The sequence below is a fragment of the Zalophus californianus genome, chromosome 10 (genome assembly GCF_009762305.2).
Source record: "Zalophus californianus isolate mZalCal1 chromosome 10, mZalCal1.pri.v2, whole genome shotgun sequence".
NCBI classification, from domain to species: domain Eukaryota; kingdom Metazoa; phylum Chordata; class Mammalia; order Carnivora; family Otariidae; genus Zalophus; species Zalophus californianus.
Window position 1 is genome coordinate 59,356,732 of NC_045604.1, and position 13,413 is coordinate 59,370,144.

Sequence of the window (13,413 nt, forward strand, 5' to 3'; positions counted from 1 at the left end):
TTCTCCCTAATAGTGCTACAGAACCTAATAAATATCAGCGAATGACCCAGATTTGCTGCAGTCGGGAAGTAACAGCAAAGTAACATCAGTGTGAGAGCAAACCCTACCACCATCAGACCCTGTGGGCACGTGGGCCCAGGTTTCAGGGCAGTCTCCATTTTAAACTAGCAACGTTTCACAAAACTAGAGTCAGAACCTCACATTTTATGTAAATGTGAGCGACATCCTCATAAATAAACTATTTATTAAGGGAGTTTTGTTCTTTTATTTATAAACAATATTACTTATACTATTATTTTTTATTTATACTATTATTAGTAAGATAATCATTTTCTTTATTAAGGGTCAGTATTATGTAAAATGAGGTTGGGCAGGGAGGGGGGAGATCGAAGCAAAACCTTGATCAGGGAATTAACGGAGAACCCCTGCGGTCCGTGGGGCTGAGAGGGGCTTTCTTCAGGCACAGCCCCTCATGTCTCCCACAGGTCGGTTTTCTGTTTCTCTGCAGGCCTCCGCGGCTCTGCACTTGGAGGAGGCTTTCTCACATTTGTAGTCGGTATTCCAAACAATGGGCACGAACTGAAAAGGGACAGAGGAGGAGCCCTCACCTGGCAGGTGTGTGGAAAGGCTTGGGAGGAACTCACCTGCCCGTGTCACCTGGATCCCCACCTGGAAGGATCGGCGAGCCCATGATCAGACCATTTTCCCTCAACACATTGACTTCAGATGGTGTGGATTTGGTTTCACATGACAAATACAGGGAACGGAGAATCTGTCCTAAATATACCTGAACTCTGAGGCTGTGGGCTTGATAGGGGAGAATTTGAAATCTGAAGATAGAAATGACAGAGAAACAACCTCCCTTCTTGTGCGTGGTCAAGATTGAACTTCAGCTAATGAGTCAGTGAATAGGAGACTCCTGAAGACTCTACCCAGGACACTTTTCAGAAGCCGGTGCTTTTATGATTGAGAAAAGAGGGGTGTGAAGAACAGATTCTCTCCCCAGCCCCATGATGTATCTCTTCTTGGCTGCTGACGCAAGCATGTGAACAACAGTAAACTGAGCTCAGCATTACGGTGTTGAGTCTAGGATGTAAATTATGAATCAACTGCTAAGGGAAAAGGAGATGTAAACCTAACAGTCCTAAATTGTTTTGCCACAGATGCGGTTTACTAAGTCAAGTGTAGCGGTGGGACCCAAAAAGGACCGAGTGGAGAACAAAGTTTAGGCATCCAGAAGCGTTTCCTTTGTTTTCCAGGGAGAAGCAGGCCTGCAGGGAAAGAAAGGAGGAAGGAAGGCAAGGCCTGAACCACTGGCCCTGTTTATATTTGCAAGGTCAGTGAGACAGTGGCCCGAGAGGTTTTGATTTATGACCACGTCTGTGCCTCCATCCACAGACCTGAGACAGAGTGAAATGACACTCACACCCTGATTGGAAAGCAGCAAGGGCTGGTTGTTCAAAGAAACAGGCAGGGAAGGAGAGAATCTAGGATCGATATACACCTCATCACAGGATCACAAAGCAGCAGCTAAAAAGCCTTGAGGGTGATTTGAAAGAGAAACAATAAAGCAGAGTTTGATGGACTTCCTAACCAAGAGCAGGAGACTGGTGCCGTTTTCTTTAAAGCTGTGTTTTTCAAAATTGCAGACTGTGACCCATTAGTGTATCATAAAATCAATTCAATGGGCCCTGCCCAGCATCTGGAAAAGGAAGAGAGGAAGGAAGGGAGGAAGGAAGGAAGGAAGGAAGGAAGGAAGGAAGGAAGGAAGGGAGGAAGGAAGGAAGGAAGGAAGGAAGGAAGGAAGGAAGGAGGGAGGGAAGGGAAAGGGATGGGAGGGGAGGGGAAGGGAGGGAGGGAGAAAGAGAAAGAGAAAAAGAGAGTAGACTAGTACCATCCATTTTAAGATGAGTATAATTTTGTGAAACCTATTTTTTTAAATTTATACAGACCTGAATGTATGTTCTGAGTTGAGCTGTAAATGGCATGTCTACCCTAGATTACAGTCACCAAAGTTTGAAATCCACTGCTTTCAACCAATTGCCAGGTTGTCAAGGCACAGAACGGGTCCTTCAACCCAGACCCCCTGCCTGCCGATCACTTCATTTCAAGGAGTCCCTTGGAAATGAAGTGGAGGCAGCGCCCCAGGAGGGGCTGTCTATCTTGATTTGACTTTGCAAAAAAAGGAACAGATTTCTGAGTTTCTTCTAAGCGTTCATTCACTTCAGAGAAAGTGACCACACAGGCAAAGTTCAGTTTCCAAAGAAGGAGAGAAGTCAGTAAACTAAAGCAAATTGATTTATAGATTTAAAGCTGCTTCTGGCAGGCTTTGTGAAAGCTGGAAAAATCTTCATGGAAAAAGAAATATAAAAGAGAAAGGGTAGCTAGGAGCAGCCATTTCCCAAGGACACTCAGACCTGACACTGCATGACCCAGTCCCGCCTGCCGCTGCCAGCCACGGAGACCTCCCTGTAGGAAAGGTTAAGCACAACATAGTTAAGGAGCTTCACTGAAGGTGGAGGGGAAAATGCTATCACGAGACCTGGCCTGAGCAGATAATCAAGGAGCTCTAGAAACTGCAGAGGCTTAACAGTTTCAGATCCAAAAAGCCAAAGCAAGAAATGAATTTTAACTTGGAAAGAGAAAAACATTCTCCAGATCAGAACAGGAGAAGGACAAAGAAGTCTGATCCTTCATTTGGAAAGGAAAAGAAAATTGGTCATAGCTAAGGAGGAAGCGGAGTGGCAGAGGTGGGCTCCAGATCACCTGCAGGAAAGGGCTTGGGGGGCTGTGGTCTCCTGGTAAGGGAGGGGAGGGCCTGCCTTGAGCTTGGTTCATGGCACAAGCACACTGATTTCTCAGACTGTTGCTCATTTGCGTAAGTGGGGAGGTCTGACGGAGATGATAGATACAGGCCCCACCAAGTTGCCCCGCTGGACAGGAGGTTTTAAATTTTAGTGTTAGCTCATGAATTACCTAGGGAAATTTGTCTCGCTGGGAGATGGATGAATCTCTAGCCGAAGGTTTTCTTCCAGAGAGAATGATTCACAGACACGGGTTTGAATTTAAGGCATTTGAGGTCAGTGCCTAAGTCACGCAAAAATGAAGATCTGACACCTCTATCCACTGTCTATTCCCCTTTCTCAGGTTCTTAATTCACCCCAGGATGCCATTTACTGATGAGGTTGGAAATGTTAAGACGCCTGTCAGGCCAGCAAGCAGACTTCGTCCCTGAACTAGCTCTGGTTGATTGGCAGTGACTGTCTGCGGCCCGGGATAGACTTGGCAAGGTCCTATCTTGGTTGCACAGGAAAGAGTAGTTATGTCTGCCAGGAGCTGGATCTGGGGCTGTAGTGGGTTGAATGGTGGCACCCCAAAAAGGTGTGTCTCCCAGAACCTGTGAATGCAATTTTATTTGGAAAAAGGAATTTGGCAGATGTAATTACGTAAAGGATCTTGAGATGAGATCATCCTGTGTTAGGATGGGCCCGAAGACCAGTGGCAAATGTCCTTAAGAAGGACACACAGAGAAGAGAGACAAGAAAAGACATGTGAAGATGGAGGCAGAGTGTTGGAGGGACACAGCCCCAGCCAAGAAACTCCTGGAAGCCGCCAGAAGCTGGGAGAGGCAAGGAAGCTCTCCTGACGCCTTCAGAGGGAAGGTGTCCCTGCCAACACCTTGATTTCAGACTTTCAGCCTCTAAAACTGTGAGGGAATATATCTGTGTTGTGTTTAAGCAACTCCGTTTGTGGTCATTTCTTACAGTAGCCTTAGGAAACCGGGACTGACAGTGGCTAGTGGGGTATTTGCTGACTCAGTGTATATTTAATTTTTAAAATGCTCAAGCCTTTAACTAAAGAGATAAAAAGAGAAGGCTGGAATTTCAGGCACAGATTAAGTACAGAGGGAACTGTTCAGGCTGGAGACCAAGAGCAATGGTGATGATCAGTTGCTTAGAATACAACATTTGCTTAGAGCAGAATGAGAGAAACATGGCATTTTAACTAGAGTGGGTGGGTCTCTGGTTAAACAAAAATTTCTTGACATCCTGAGTTACCGTCAGATATCTTTCTCTGGAAGGAAAAGGAAAGAGAGCCACCATTTATCAATACCTAATATGCCTTTATATACATGTCATAACAATGTATGTTCTATATCATAGATCATATGCTATAAACAACATACGTTATATTTACATTATTTAATTTCTACCACTGGGTAAACTGGTGTTCCAATTTCATGATTAAGTAACGTAAGCAAGCTCTCATAGCTCATAAGTGGGAGAGCACACCTGATTTTGATCTTGGCCTCAATTATGCCATTTAAGTTCTTTCCGCAGCAAGACACTGCCTCCTAGAAGAATTTTATTTCCCCTTTGGTAGCTTTCAAAAAAGCACAGCTCTTTGAGGTATAATTGTTATACAAACGGCACATATTTGAAGTGTACAGAGCGGTTAACATTTGACTTACATATACAGCTGGGAAGCCATCACCACAGTCAAGGCTGCGAACCTACCTCTGATCCTCCAAAGTTTCCTCACGCCCCTTTGTAAGCCCCCCTTGACCCTCCCACAGCCCCGGACTCCCCCGGCAACCACGGGTCTGCCTTCTGTCACTGTTATACAAAGTCATTTGCGTCTTCTGGAATTTTATATAAATTGAATCATATGGTATGCACTCTTTTTTTGTCTGACTGCTTTCATTTAGCATAGTTATGTTGAGATTTATCCATGTTGTTGTATGAATCAATAATTTATTCCTTTTTTTCCTGCTGACTAGTATTCCGGCGTATAAATTTACCACAGTGTATTTACCCATTCACTGGTTGATGGACATTTGGGTTGTTTCTAGGCTATTACAAAAAAGGTTGCTCTGAACATTCATGTACAAGTCTTTGCATGGACGTAGGCTTTCATTTCTCCTGAGTAAACACCCTGGAGTAGAATGACTAGATCATACAGGTAGGTGTCCGTTTAAGCAGGTGTATGTTTAACTTTTTAAAGAAGTTTATAAAATGGTTGGGCCATTTTACATTTCCACCAGCTATGGGATTCCAGGTACTCCACATTCTCACCAATATTTGGTATGGTCAATCTTTTTTACTTTTAGATGTTCTAATAGGTAGGTAATCGTATCTCATGGTGGTTTTAATTCACATTCCCCTAATGACTAAAGGTTTTGAGGATCTTTTCATGTGCTTATTTGCCATCCACATACCTTCTCTGGTGAACTATCTGTTCAAGTCTTTTGTCCATTTTTAAATTGGGTTGCTTGTTTCTTTTTTATTGGGTTTTGAGAGGTTTTTAAAAATATATTCTGGATACAGTTTCTTTATCAGATATGTGATTTGCAAATTTTTCTTCTGGCCTGTGGGTTGCCTTTCACTTTTTTTTCAAAGATTTTTTTTATTTATCAGAGAGAGAGAGAGCGTGCGCACACAAGTGAGGGGAGGGGCAGAGGGAGAGGGAGAAGCAGGCTCCGGGCTGAGCAAGGAGCCCCATGCAGGACTCGATTTCACAACTTTGAGATCATGACCTGAGCCAAAGGCAAGCACTTAACTGACGAAGCCACTCAGGTGCCCCTGCCTTTTCATTTTTAAAGATACTATAGGCTCATTCATCTGAGCTGGTTTAGGTCCAGTCTGTAATGCAGTGGGCCTGACCGAATGATAACTCAAAGCCGATGCAGCTCAAACAGTTTATGCTCCAGGTTTTAGGATGATCATTGTAGGAAGGGGCAACCCATCAAGTGTCACTGTGTGTTTGCCTCCCTTGAAAATTTCTGCAAAGGGCTAGCCAGCTGATTTGGGATCGAGTTCAAAAACCAATTGCTAACGAACGTACACAAACCAAGAAGAGCATCAAAACCAACAGGATTCAGCCGGAGTCCCTGAGAACCTGGAGGAAATTAGCTCTGTATGTGGGACTGTGGAAAAGCTCAGCGCATCATGTGGAACTGGGAAATCAGCAGAGTTGGCCTTCCCTGTCTCCTGCCTCTCCTTGCAGTGACCCACTTCTCACCTTCGCAACCAGTGCTCACGGTCTGCCTTCCCCAGCCAATAATCTGAGAAGCTCAATCACACCAATGTGATAAGCACTTAATAGAAATGTGTATTCCCTAGGGCAGCATTAAAAAAAAAAAAAAAAAAAATATATATATATATATATATATATATATACACCAGACTTCATTTATCCAGCCTACTGTTAACTGGACAGTTCATCATACTGTTTACACATTCTGTACCCTTAATGACTGTTAGCTACTGAAACATTCTAGGTCTTCTCTTCTGGTGCACAAATGTCCTTGTTTCTGTTAAGTATGTGTCGGGAGTGAGCCTGCTGGGTTACAGGACAGGCATGTGTTGAGCTTTAGTAGATACTATGAAAGAGATTTCCAAGTGGTTGTACTAATTTATGCTCTTCCCAACTATGAATGGAGTTCCGATTATTTTACATCCTCATTTATAGATGCTACCATCAGTTTTTAATTTTAGATGGTCTGGTGAGTATGTAGTAGTATTGAATTGTGGTTTTAGTTAGAATTTCGATCATATATTTTTGCTTTTATTGATTTCTAGCTTCATTCCCCCAAGGTCAAAGAACATATTTTATATGATTTCAAGCATATAACAAATCTAAAAATTTGTTGACACATGTATAACCAGTATATGATCTATTTTGATAAATGTTCCATGTGCATAAGTGTGTATCCGGCACTTGTTGGGTACACGTTCTATAAATGCCAACTAGGTTAATATTGTTTTGTTCAAACTTCCAATCAAGAGTCAGGCACTTAACTGATTGAGCCACCCAGGCACCCCCTTCCTATATTCTTAATGATTTTTTTTTTTGCCCCATACTATCAGTTGCTGAGGTTGTTTTTTTAAAAAATTTTATGTTTGACTAAGATTGTGGATTTTATTTTTTTCTTTAGTTCTGTCAATTTTTGCTTTATACATTTTAAAGCCTACATTATTAGATCAGATAAGTTTTATTTATTTATTTTAAAAAGATTTATCATTTTAGAGAGAGCAAGTGAGCATGAGTGGGGGTAGGGGCAGAGGGAGAGGGAGAGAGAGACTCTCAAGCAGACTCCTTGCTGAGCATGAAGCTCAGTGTGGGGTTTGATCTCATGACCTGAACTGAAATCAAGAGTTGGAGGCTTAACTGAGCCACCCAGGCACCCCAGATCATAGAAATTTTAAATGATTACACCTTCCTGGTGAACCACACCTTTGATCATTGTGAAACATCCTTCTTTGTCCTTAAATTCTTCCTTGTCTGATGTCAGTAAATAGCTTTAGTTTGTGATCGTGGCAGTTGGTAGTTTCCAAAGATGGCCGCAAGATTTCCCATCCCACTTGCTCTCTTTACAGGGTTAGTGCGAAACTCCTGCAGTGCTGGCAGAGCCTATGTTGCCTCCTTTTGAGCCTCTGTGGTCCTGCACATGACTTCTACGGCTAGATCATGAAAATCAATGCACGTCCGTCTTGTTCTCTTTGATGCTAGCCCTTGGAATTTAGCTGCTAGGCTATGGGAAAGCCCAAACTGGCCCACATGGAGAGATCATAGGAAAAGACCATGTTAGGTGCTCTAGCCAACAGCCTGGCTCAAAATGAAGTGTCATATGTGTGAAGAAGCCTCTCTGCTACCAGCCCTCAGCTGGTGAGTCATCCTTAGCCTTAAGTCCTCCCAGAACCTACGTCTTCCCAGCTGAGGCACCAGACATCTTGGAGTAAAGACGAGACACACCACTGTACCTCGTGCAGTTTCCTGATTGTGAACATTAAAAAGTGGTTGTTTTATGCCACTAAGTTTTGAAGGTAGAGCAACTGTAACTGGGACAGAGTAGTCTAAGTTTTCTAGCCTTTGTTAACCTTTGTCTATCTCTATTTTGTTTTGTTTTTTTTAATTTGAAGTAGGCTCCATGCCCAATGTGGGGCTGGAACTCAGACCCTGAGATCAAGAGTCGCCCGCTCCACTGACTGAGCCAGCCAGGTGCCCCTTATATATCTCTATTTCTTAAGGTGTGTTTCTTATAAGCAGTATGTAGGCTTTTTAAAAAACTGAGTCTGACGGTATTTGCTTTTAGTTGGAGTATTTCATTTTTATTAGGTTTAAAGTAATCATTTCTACACTTGGGTTTAAATCTACCATCCTACTATTTTCTTATTATTTGTTATGCTTTCTCTATGTTCTTTTCCTCTTCTTTCTTGCCTTCTTTTGGGTTGATTACATTTTGGCTTTGCATTCTCCCCTCATTTGTTCATTAGTTAAACATTCTGTTGTAAAACTTTTAACAATTACACTACAAATGACAACAGGCGTCCTGGACTTCCCACTCTCATTTACAGTTTCAGATACCTTTTGAAGATAACAGTCTTAAGCTTACACAGTGACATATGCAGACAAGGAGGCAAAGAAATAAATCAAGATTGAAAATTATATCTAAGAAAGAACTTGGTGTGTGGTTTCTGATAGATGAGGTTATCTGGTCTATACCCATCAGAAACCTATTGTGTTTTTAAAGAGATCCTATTTTCAAAGAAACCATGAGCCTTAAAAAGTCTTTGGCTGCTTTCAGCCTTAAACAGCCCTTGGGCCCCCAAATTTCCATAAGCAGGACTTAGTCTGCCAAAGCTACACAGCCTTCAAGGAAAACACCCTCTCCAAGCTCAGCTTGGATGTGGCTCTGGAGGGTAACAGACAAGGAAAAAGGCCCAGAGGGTGGAGCTAGAGGCCGCGGAGAACAACAGACAAGGAAATGCTCCCTGAGGGCCAAATCAAGGTCAAATCTGGGAGATCTCTCTTCTCAGGCAGCCGTGCTCATTAACTATATGGACGGATGACTGCATACCTCCCACTCCTCCTTTTATCAAATGGGAGCCTGTTTTGTGGACCATAAGGTCAGACCATAAGGTGCTGCACTCTGACCTGGGCAAGAAGATGCACGCCCTCCAGAGAACCTAGCCTTTTTTTTTTTTTTAAAGATTTTATTTATTTATTTGACAGAGAGAGAGAGAGAACAAGTAGGCAGAGAGGCAGGCAGAGGGAGAGGGAGAAGCAGGCTCCCTGCTCAGCAGGGAGCCTGATGCGGGACTCGATCCCACGACCCTGGGATCATGACCTGAGCTGAAGACAGCCGCTTAACCCGCTGAGCCACCAGGCGCCCCCTAGCCTTTTTTTTTTTTTCCAAGTTTTTATTTAAATTCCAGTTAGTTAACATGTAGGCAGAGAACCTAGCCTTTGAACTGTATATAGCAGTTGGTAAACTGCTTTTGGGCTTATCTCCTTTGGGAGTTTCATGAGTGGGGAAAAAGGTAGCATGAATATTAGCTGTCTACAGAGGTATACTGTGGCTGAGACGGCTATGCATTAGCAAACCCATTTCCTCTTTCTCATGGACCTCAGCTCCCATCCTCCCTTATAAGAAAGCATGGCTTTGCTAAGTTCTAGCCAATGGAAAACGAGTGGAAGAGAAATGGCCATTTTCAGGCCTGGCCCATTAAAACCTCCTGAGAGATTTCTCATTCTCTTCCCATTTTGTCTTGATGCTGATGAGCCCAGTAATTTTAGCAGCCTGCCTTAAAATGGAAGATCTACAGGATAGAAGGAGCCTCAGTTCCTGAATCACTGCTCAGGTACCTGTTTTGGAATTTATTTGAGTGAGAAAAAATACCCAATTGCTAAAGCGGCCAACATTACCCTAAGTACTACACAAAGCCGTCCATCACCTATCTCAAGCACACACAAAACTATCTCTGCCTTGTCTGGTACTGTAGAGAGGGGAGGGATACATTTTATTTTATTCTTTTTTAAAGATTTTATTTATTTATTTGAGAGAGAGAGAATGAGAGAGAGCACGAGAGGGAAGAGGGTCAGAGGGAGAAGCAGACTCCCTGCTGAGCAGGGAGCCCGATGTGGGACCCGATCCCGGGACTCCGGGATCATGACCTGAGCCAAAGGCAGTCGCTTAACCAACTGAGCCACCCAGGCGCCCGGGGAGGGATACATTTTAAAAACGCTATCCTGATAGCTTTTCTTAGTGGGAACATAATGCTGAATTTTAAAGGAAAAGTCCCCAACATCTGGACCAAGTGTCCTGACGCATGAGTGATGACTCTCATTCCAGTGGGGAAGGTTTTCAAGCTCTGAGAAGCAAAAGCCAGCAAGATCCCAGAACTGAGGGAAACTGACATCAAGCAGAATCAGACAGTTTGAGGTAAAGTTACCATGAGATATCTTAGTTGGATCTTTTCTTCCTTTTTTTATAGATAAGGACACAGGCTCAAGAATTAAAGGGATTCTTAACATAAGTTTGGTAACAGAACTAAGATTACAAGTCAGGTCCTCCACTATGATTTATGGCAGAAGAAAATAAATAGGCACACACACCATTCTTCAGCAGGCGAGTAAGCATTTCTCTGATGTCTCACGGTCTTTCTTAAAATTTCATGCAAAATTTCCAATCTACATCATGATATAGCCTCAATAATTTTATGTAAAGAAAAATTTTAAATTATTTGTCATAAAATTAAGAGGACTCTCCAGGAAGACGCACCATGTTGATCTACCCCTGTGCACACTGCCACTTACCTTCAGGTATGCACATAGCCCAGTTTGAAAGACAAGGCTTGATCACAGATGCGAAATTATTTCATTACTAGGGCCTGGTCTTATGCCCCTTCCTGTCCTGATGCCTTCTCTTACCGTCTTTGGTCTAGCATCCCGGGACATCCTCAGCCTCAATCCTAGTGAGTCAAGCATCACCCTCCAGGTGGGCCTGTCAGATTCCCACTCCTCCTTCGAGGTTCAGGTCCAGCATCATCTCCTCCAGGAAGCCTCCTATGACCCATCCAAGTCCAGCTGTTCTTTCCCTGGCCCACGATGCCCTAGACCCGAGGCATACTAATTCCAGCACTTTACCATGCCACATCAAAATGCGGTCTGTTTGCTTACTTGCCTCTTCCAGAAAGTGTGACACATAAAAAGTACCCAATAATACTTGTTAAATGAGTGAACTTAAGGTGGTAGCTATAGGCTCCCCGGGGCCCACATCTCATCATGCCCCCTCCCACCCACTCGTGTTGTGTGGCTGCATGGGCAGGGAGCATAGCAAGTGCACACTTACTGGCTGGGGGAGGGGCTCCGGAGATACTGGGCCTGCACAGCCCTCACATCGGCTTCATCCTCTTCACTTGGGACTACCTGCTCCTCCTCTGGGTCCCCACTGGTCGCCATGACAGCCTGCCGGTCCCTGTAAGTTTGGTGTGACAAACATGGTTAGGGAATCTGGAGGTTTTGTTGGGGTGGAGGGGGAAGGGGTATATCAGTGATGTCAGGGAGAAGGTCACCACATGCTACTTCTCTGGTGGGGAAAGGACCCATGCGGGGGAAACCCAGTCTGACTTGGCCCAGCTACCGTTAAACCAGGACACCAAGGCACACACACCCAAGCTGTGTAAACTGTCCACCTTGGAGTCACAATATTTAAGAAATGACACCTTGGCTCCTTCCTCAGTTTCCAGCAAGGAAGCAGTGAGGGGAACAGGGTCCTGGGTTTGCATTAATAGAGCTAACGCAGTTGGAAAGCAGTGAATTCCCTAGACCAGAAAGATCTTTCTATCGAAACCCCTGGGTGTGCCCCCTCATGCACGCATGGGCATACATGTACCAGCACATACCCTGCCTGTGCACACGTATACAGCTTCGCCTCTACTGGGGGAGGTGCAGCTGGCCTTCCTCAGTGTCTCTAACCAAGACCACAAGAGTCGTTACCTTTGGCTAAGGCACCCTCCCACAGCCCATTACGGAACATGAAATCCCTCAGGGCTGGTCCCACACATGGCTGGGCCCTGACACTCAAGGCAGAGCTGCTGCCCCCTCTGCTTGTAAGTCTTGGGCTCACAGGACAAAATGAAGGGAAAAGCACACTCACCACAGGTTTGCCTGTATCTCCACACCAAAGGGCAGTCACACAAGGGCTGAGGGACCCAGATAAAATGGCCAAAAGTTCCGACCAGTGAGAGGGACCAAACTCTCTCCTCTCTCCAGTGCTTCTTCTCTGAGGGGCAGGACAGCTGTTAACAGGAAATCTTAGCTACCTTCTAAATTTAGCCTCTGGCCCCACAGCCTGGCAGATCTCTAGGAGGAAGGAATGCAGTCTCAGGACCCAGACCTGAAAGCAGGCCCCACTTAACTCTTTCCCTCCTGGCTGATTCTCTGGACACCGGACACTGACATTGAGGAGCAAAGTTAGGAGAAGGTCACACTTCACTGATGGAGAGGCCTGAAGAAAAGGGTTTTCGGGGGCTCTCTCTTCATATCCTCTTGCCTGGGGCTACCTATTCAAAGTCTTTTCAGAAGACGGTCTAACACCAAAAATCTCGAAGAATGAAACAAACTGTATCCAAGCCCCATGTCAGTCTGGAGGGCCCTGGGAAAAAATACCTGATATATAGAATGGGGAGGGGCCTTGGATCAATGTCGGGAAACCACCATGGTGCTACTAAAGGGTATGGTCATGGCTTTTGACCAGGGTTACATTTCTTTGAACAGCAATGACCCTGGAGAGTAAAGTGGGCGGTTGTGCTCACCCTCCATAATGCCTTCCCCACACTTATGCTCATGGTGATGGTCAAGTGGCAAACGTGGATGGTATAAAAATTCCATGAGCTTCAGGGCACATGGGTGGCTCACTTGGTTAAGTATCCAAATCTTGATTTCATCTCAGAGTTGTGAGATTGAGCCCCACATTGGATTCCATGCTAGGCGTGGAGCCTACTTAAGATTCTCTCTCTCCCTCTCCCTCGGCCCCTCCCCCCACCTTGCTCCTTCTCTCTAAAAAAAAAAAAAAAAATTTCCACAAGGTTCATACACTTCAAATGAGCTCATAACCCACTTTACTCCACTTTGTCACCTCTTATTATCACCGTGTCCAAAGCAAACCAAAAACCCAACAGTTCAGCCCCCTCATCCCACACATTCTATAATTACACCTTCATCCATCAATCCGTCCATCCATTTGTCTACCCATTCACAAATTACCCAGTATGCGTCGGGCACTATCCTTGACCAAAGTTAGTAAGACACATAATTACATGCTCAAAATTGTCCTTCTTCCTAGCTAAGTGGAATAACGCCCTGCACATAGTGTCATCAAAAATTGGCTGAATAAATGAATGAGCTCACAGTTTATTAGGAGGAATGAGACACAGGTCAAAAATAACTCAAGCATAAGGCAGAATGTTGGTTAAGCATCCTAAGAGAGATCCAGAGTGCTGTATGAGTTCAAAGAAGGGAAGAGACCTCCTGGCTGAAGAAGTCAGGAAAAGCTTCATAGAAAAAGTAATAATACTTTAAAAACAAGGTGGATTATAGTAGCAGATGTGATGGGGGGAAGGAATTCCA

The 13,413-nt window shown here is 44.3% G+C and overlaps 1 protein-coding gene across 1 annotated transcript in view; it reads right to left on the reverse strand.

The window, feature by feature from the left end:
* Positions 1-12,076, reverse strand: part of STYXL2 (serine/threonine/tyrosine interacting like 2) — a 30,356-nt gene extending 18,280 nt beyond the window's left edge. The window contains exons 1-2 of the mRNA XM_027612333.2: positions 11,942-12,076; positions 11,135-11,260 (exon numbers count right to left, since the gene is read on the reverse strand). Of these exons, the coding sequence (XP_027468134.2) occupies positions 11,135-11,244 (110 nt within the window). The 5' untranslated portion in view covers positions 11,245-11,260; positions 11,942-12,076. The remainder of the gene's footprint in view (positions 1-11,134; positions 11,261-11,941) is intronic.
* Positions 12,077-13,413: the final 1,337 nt, after the last annotated feature.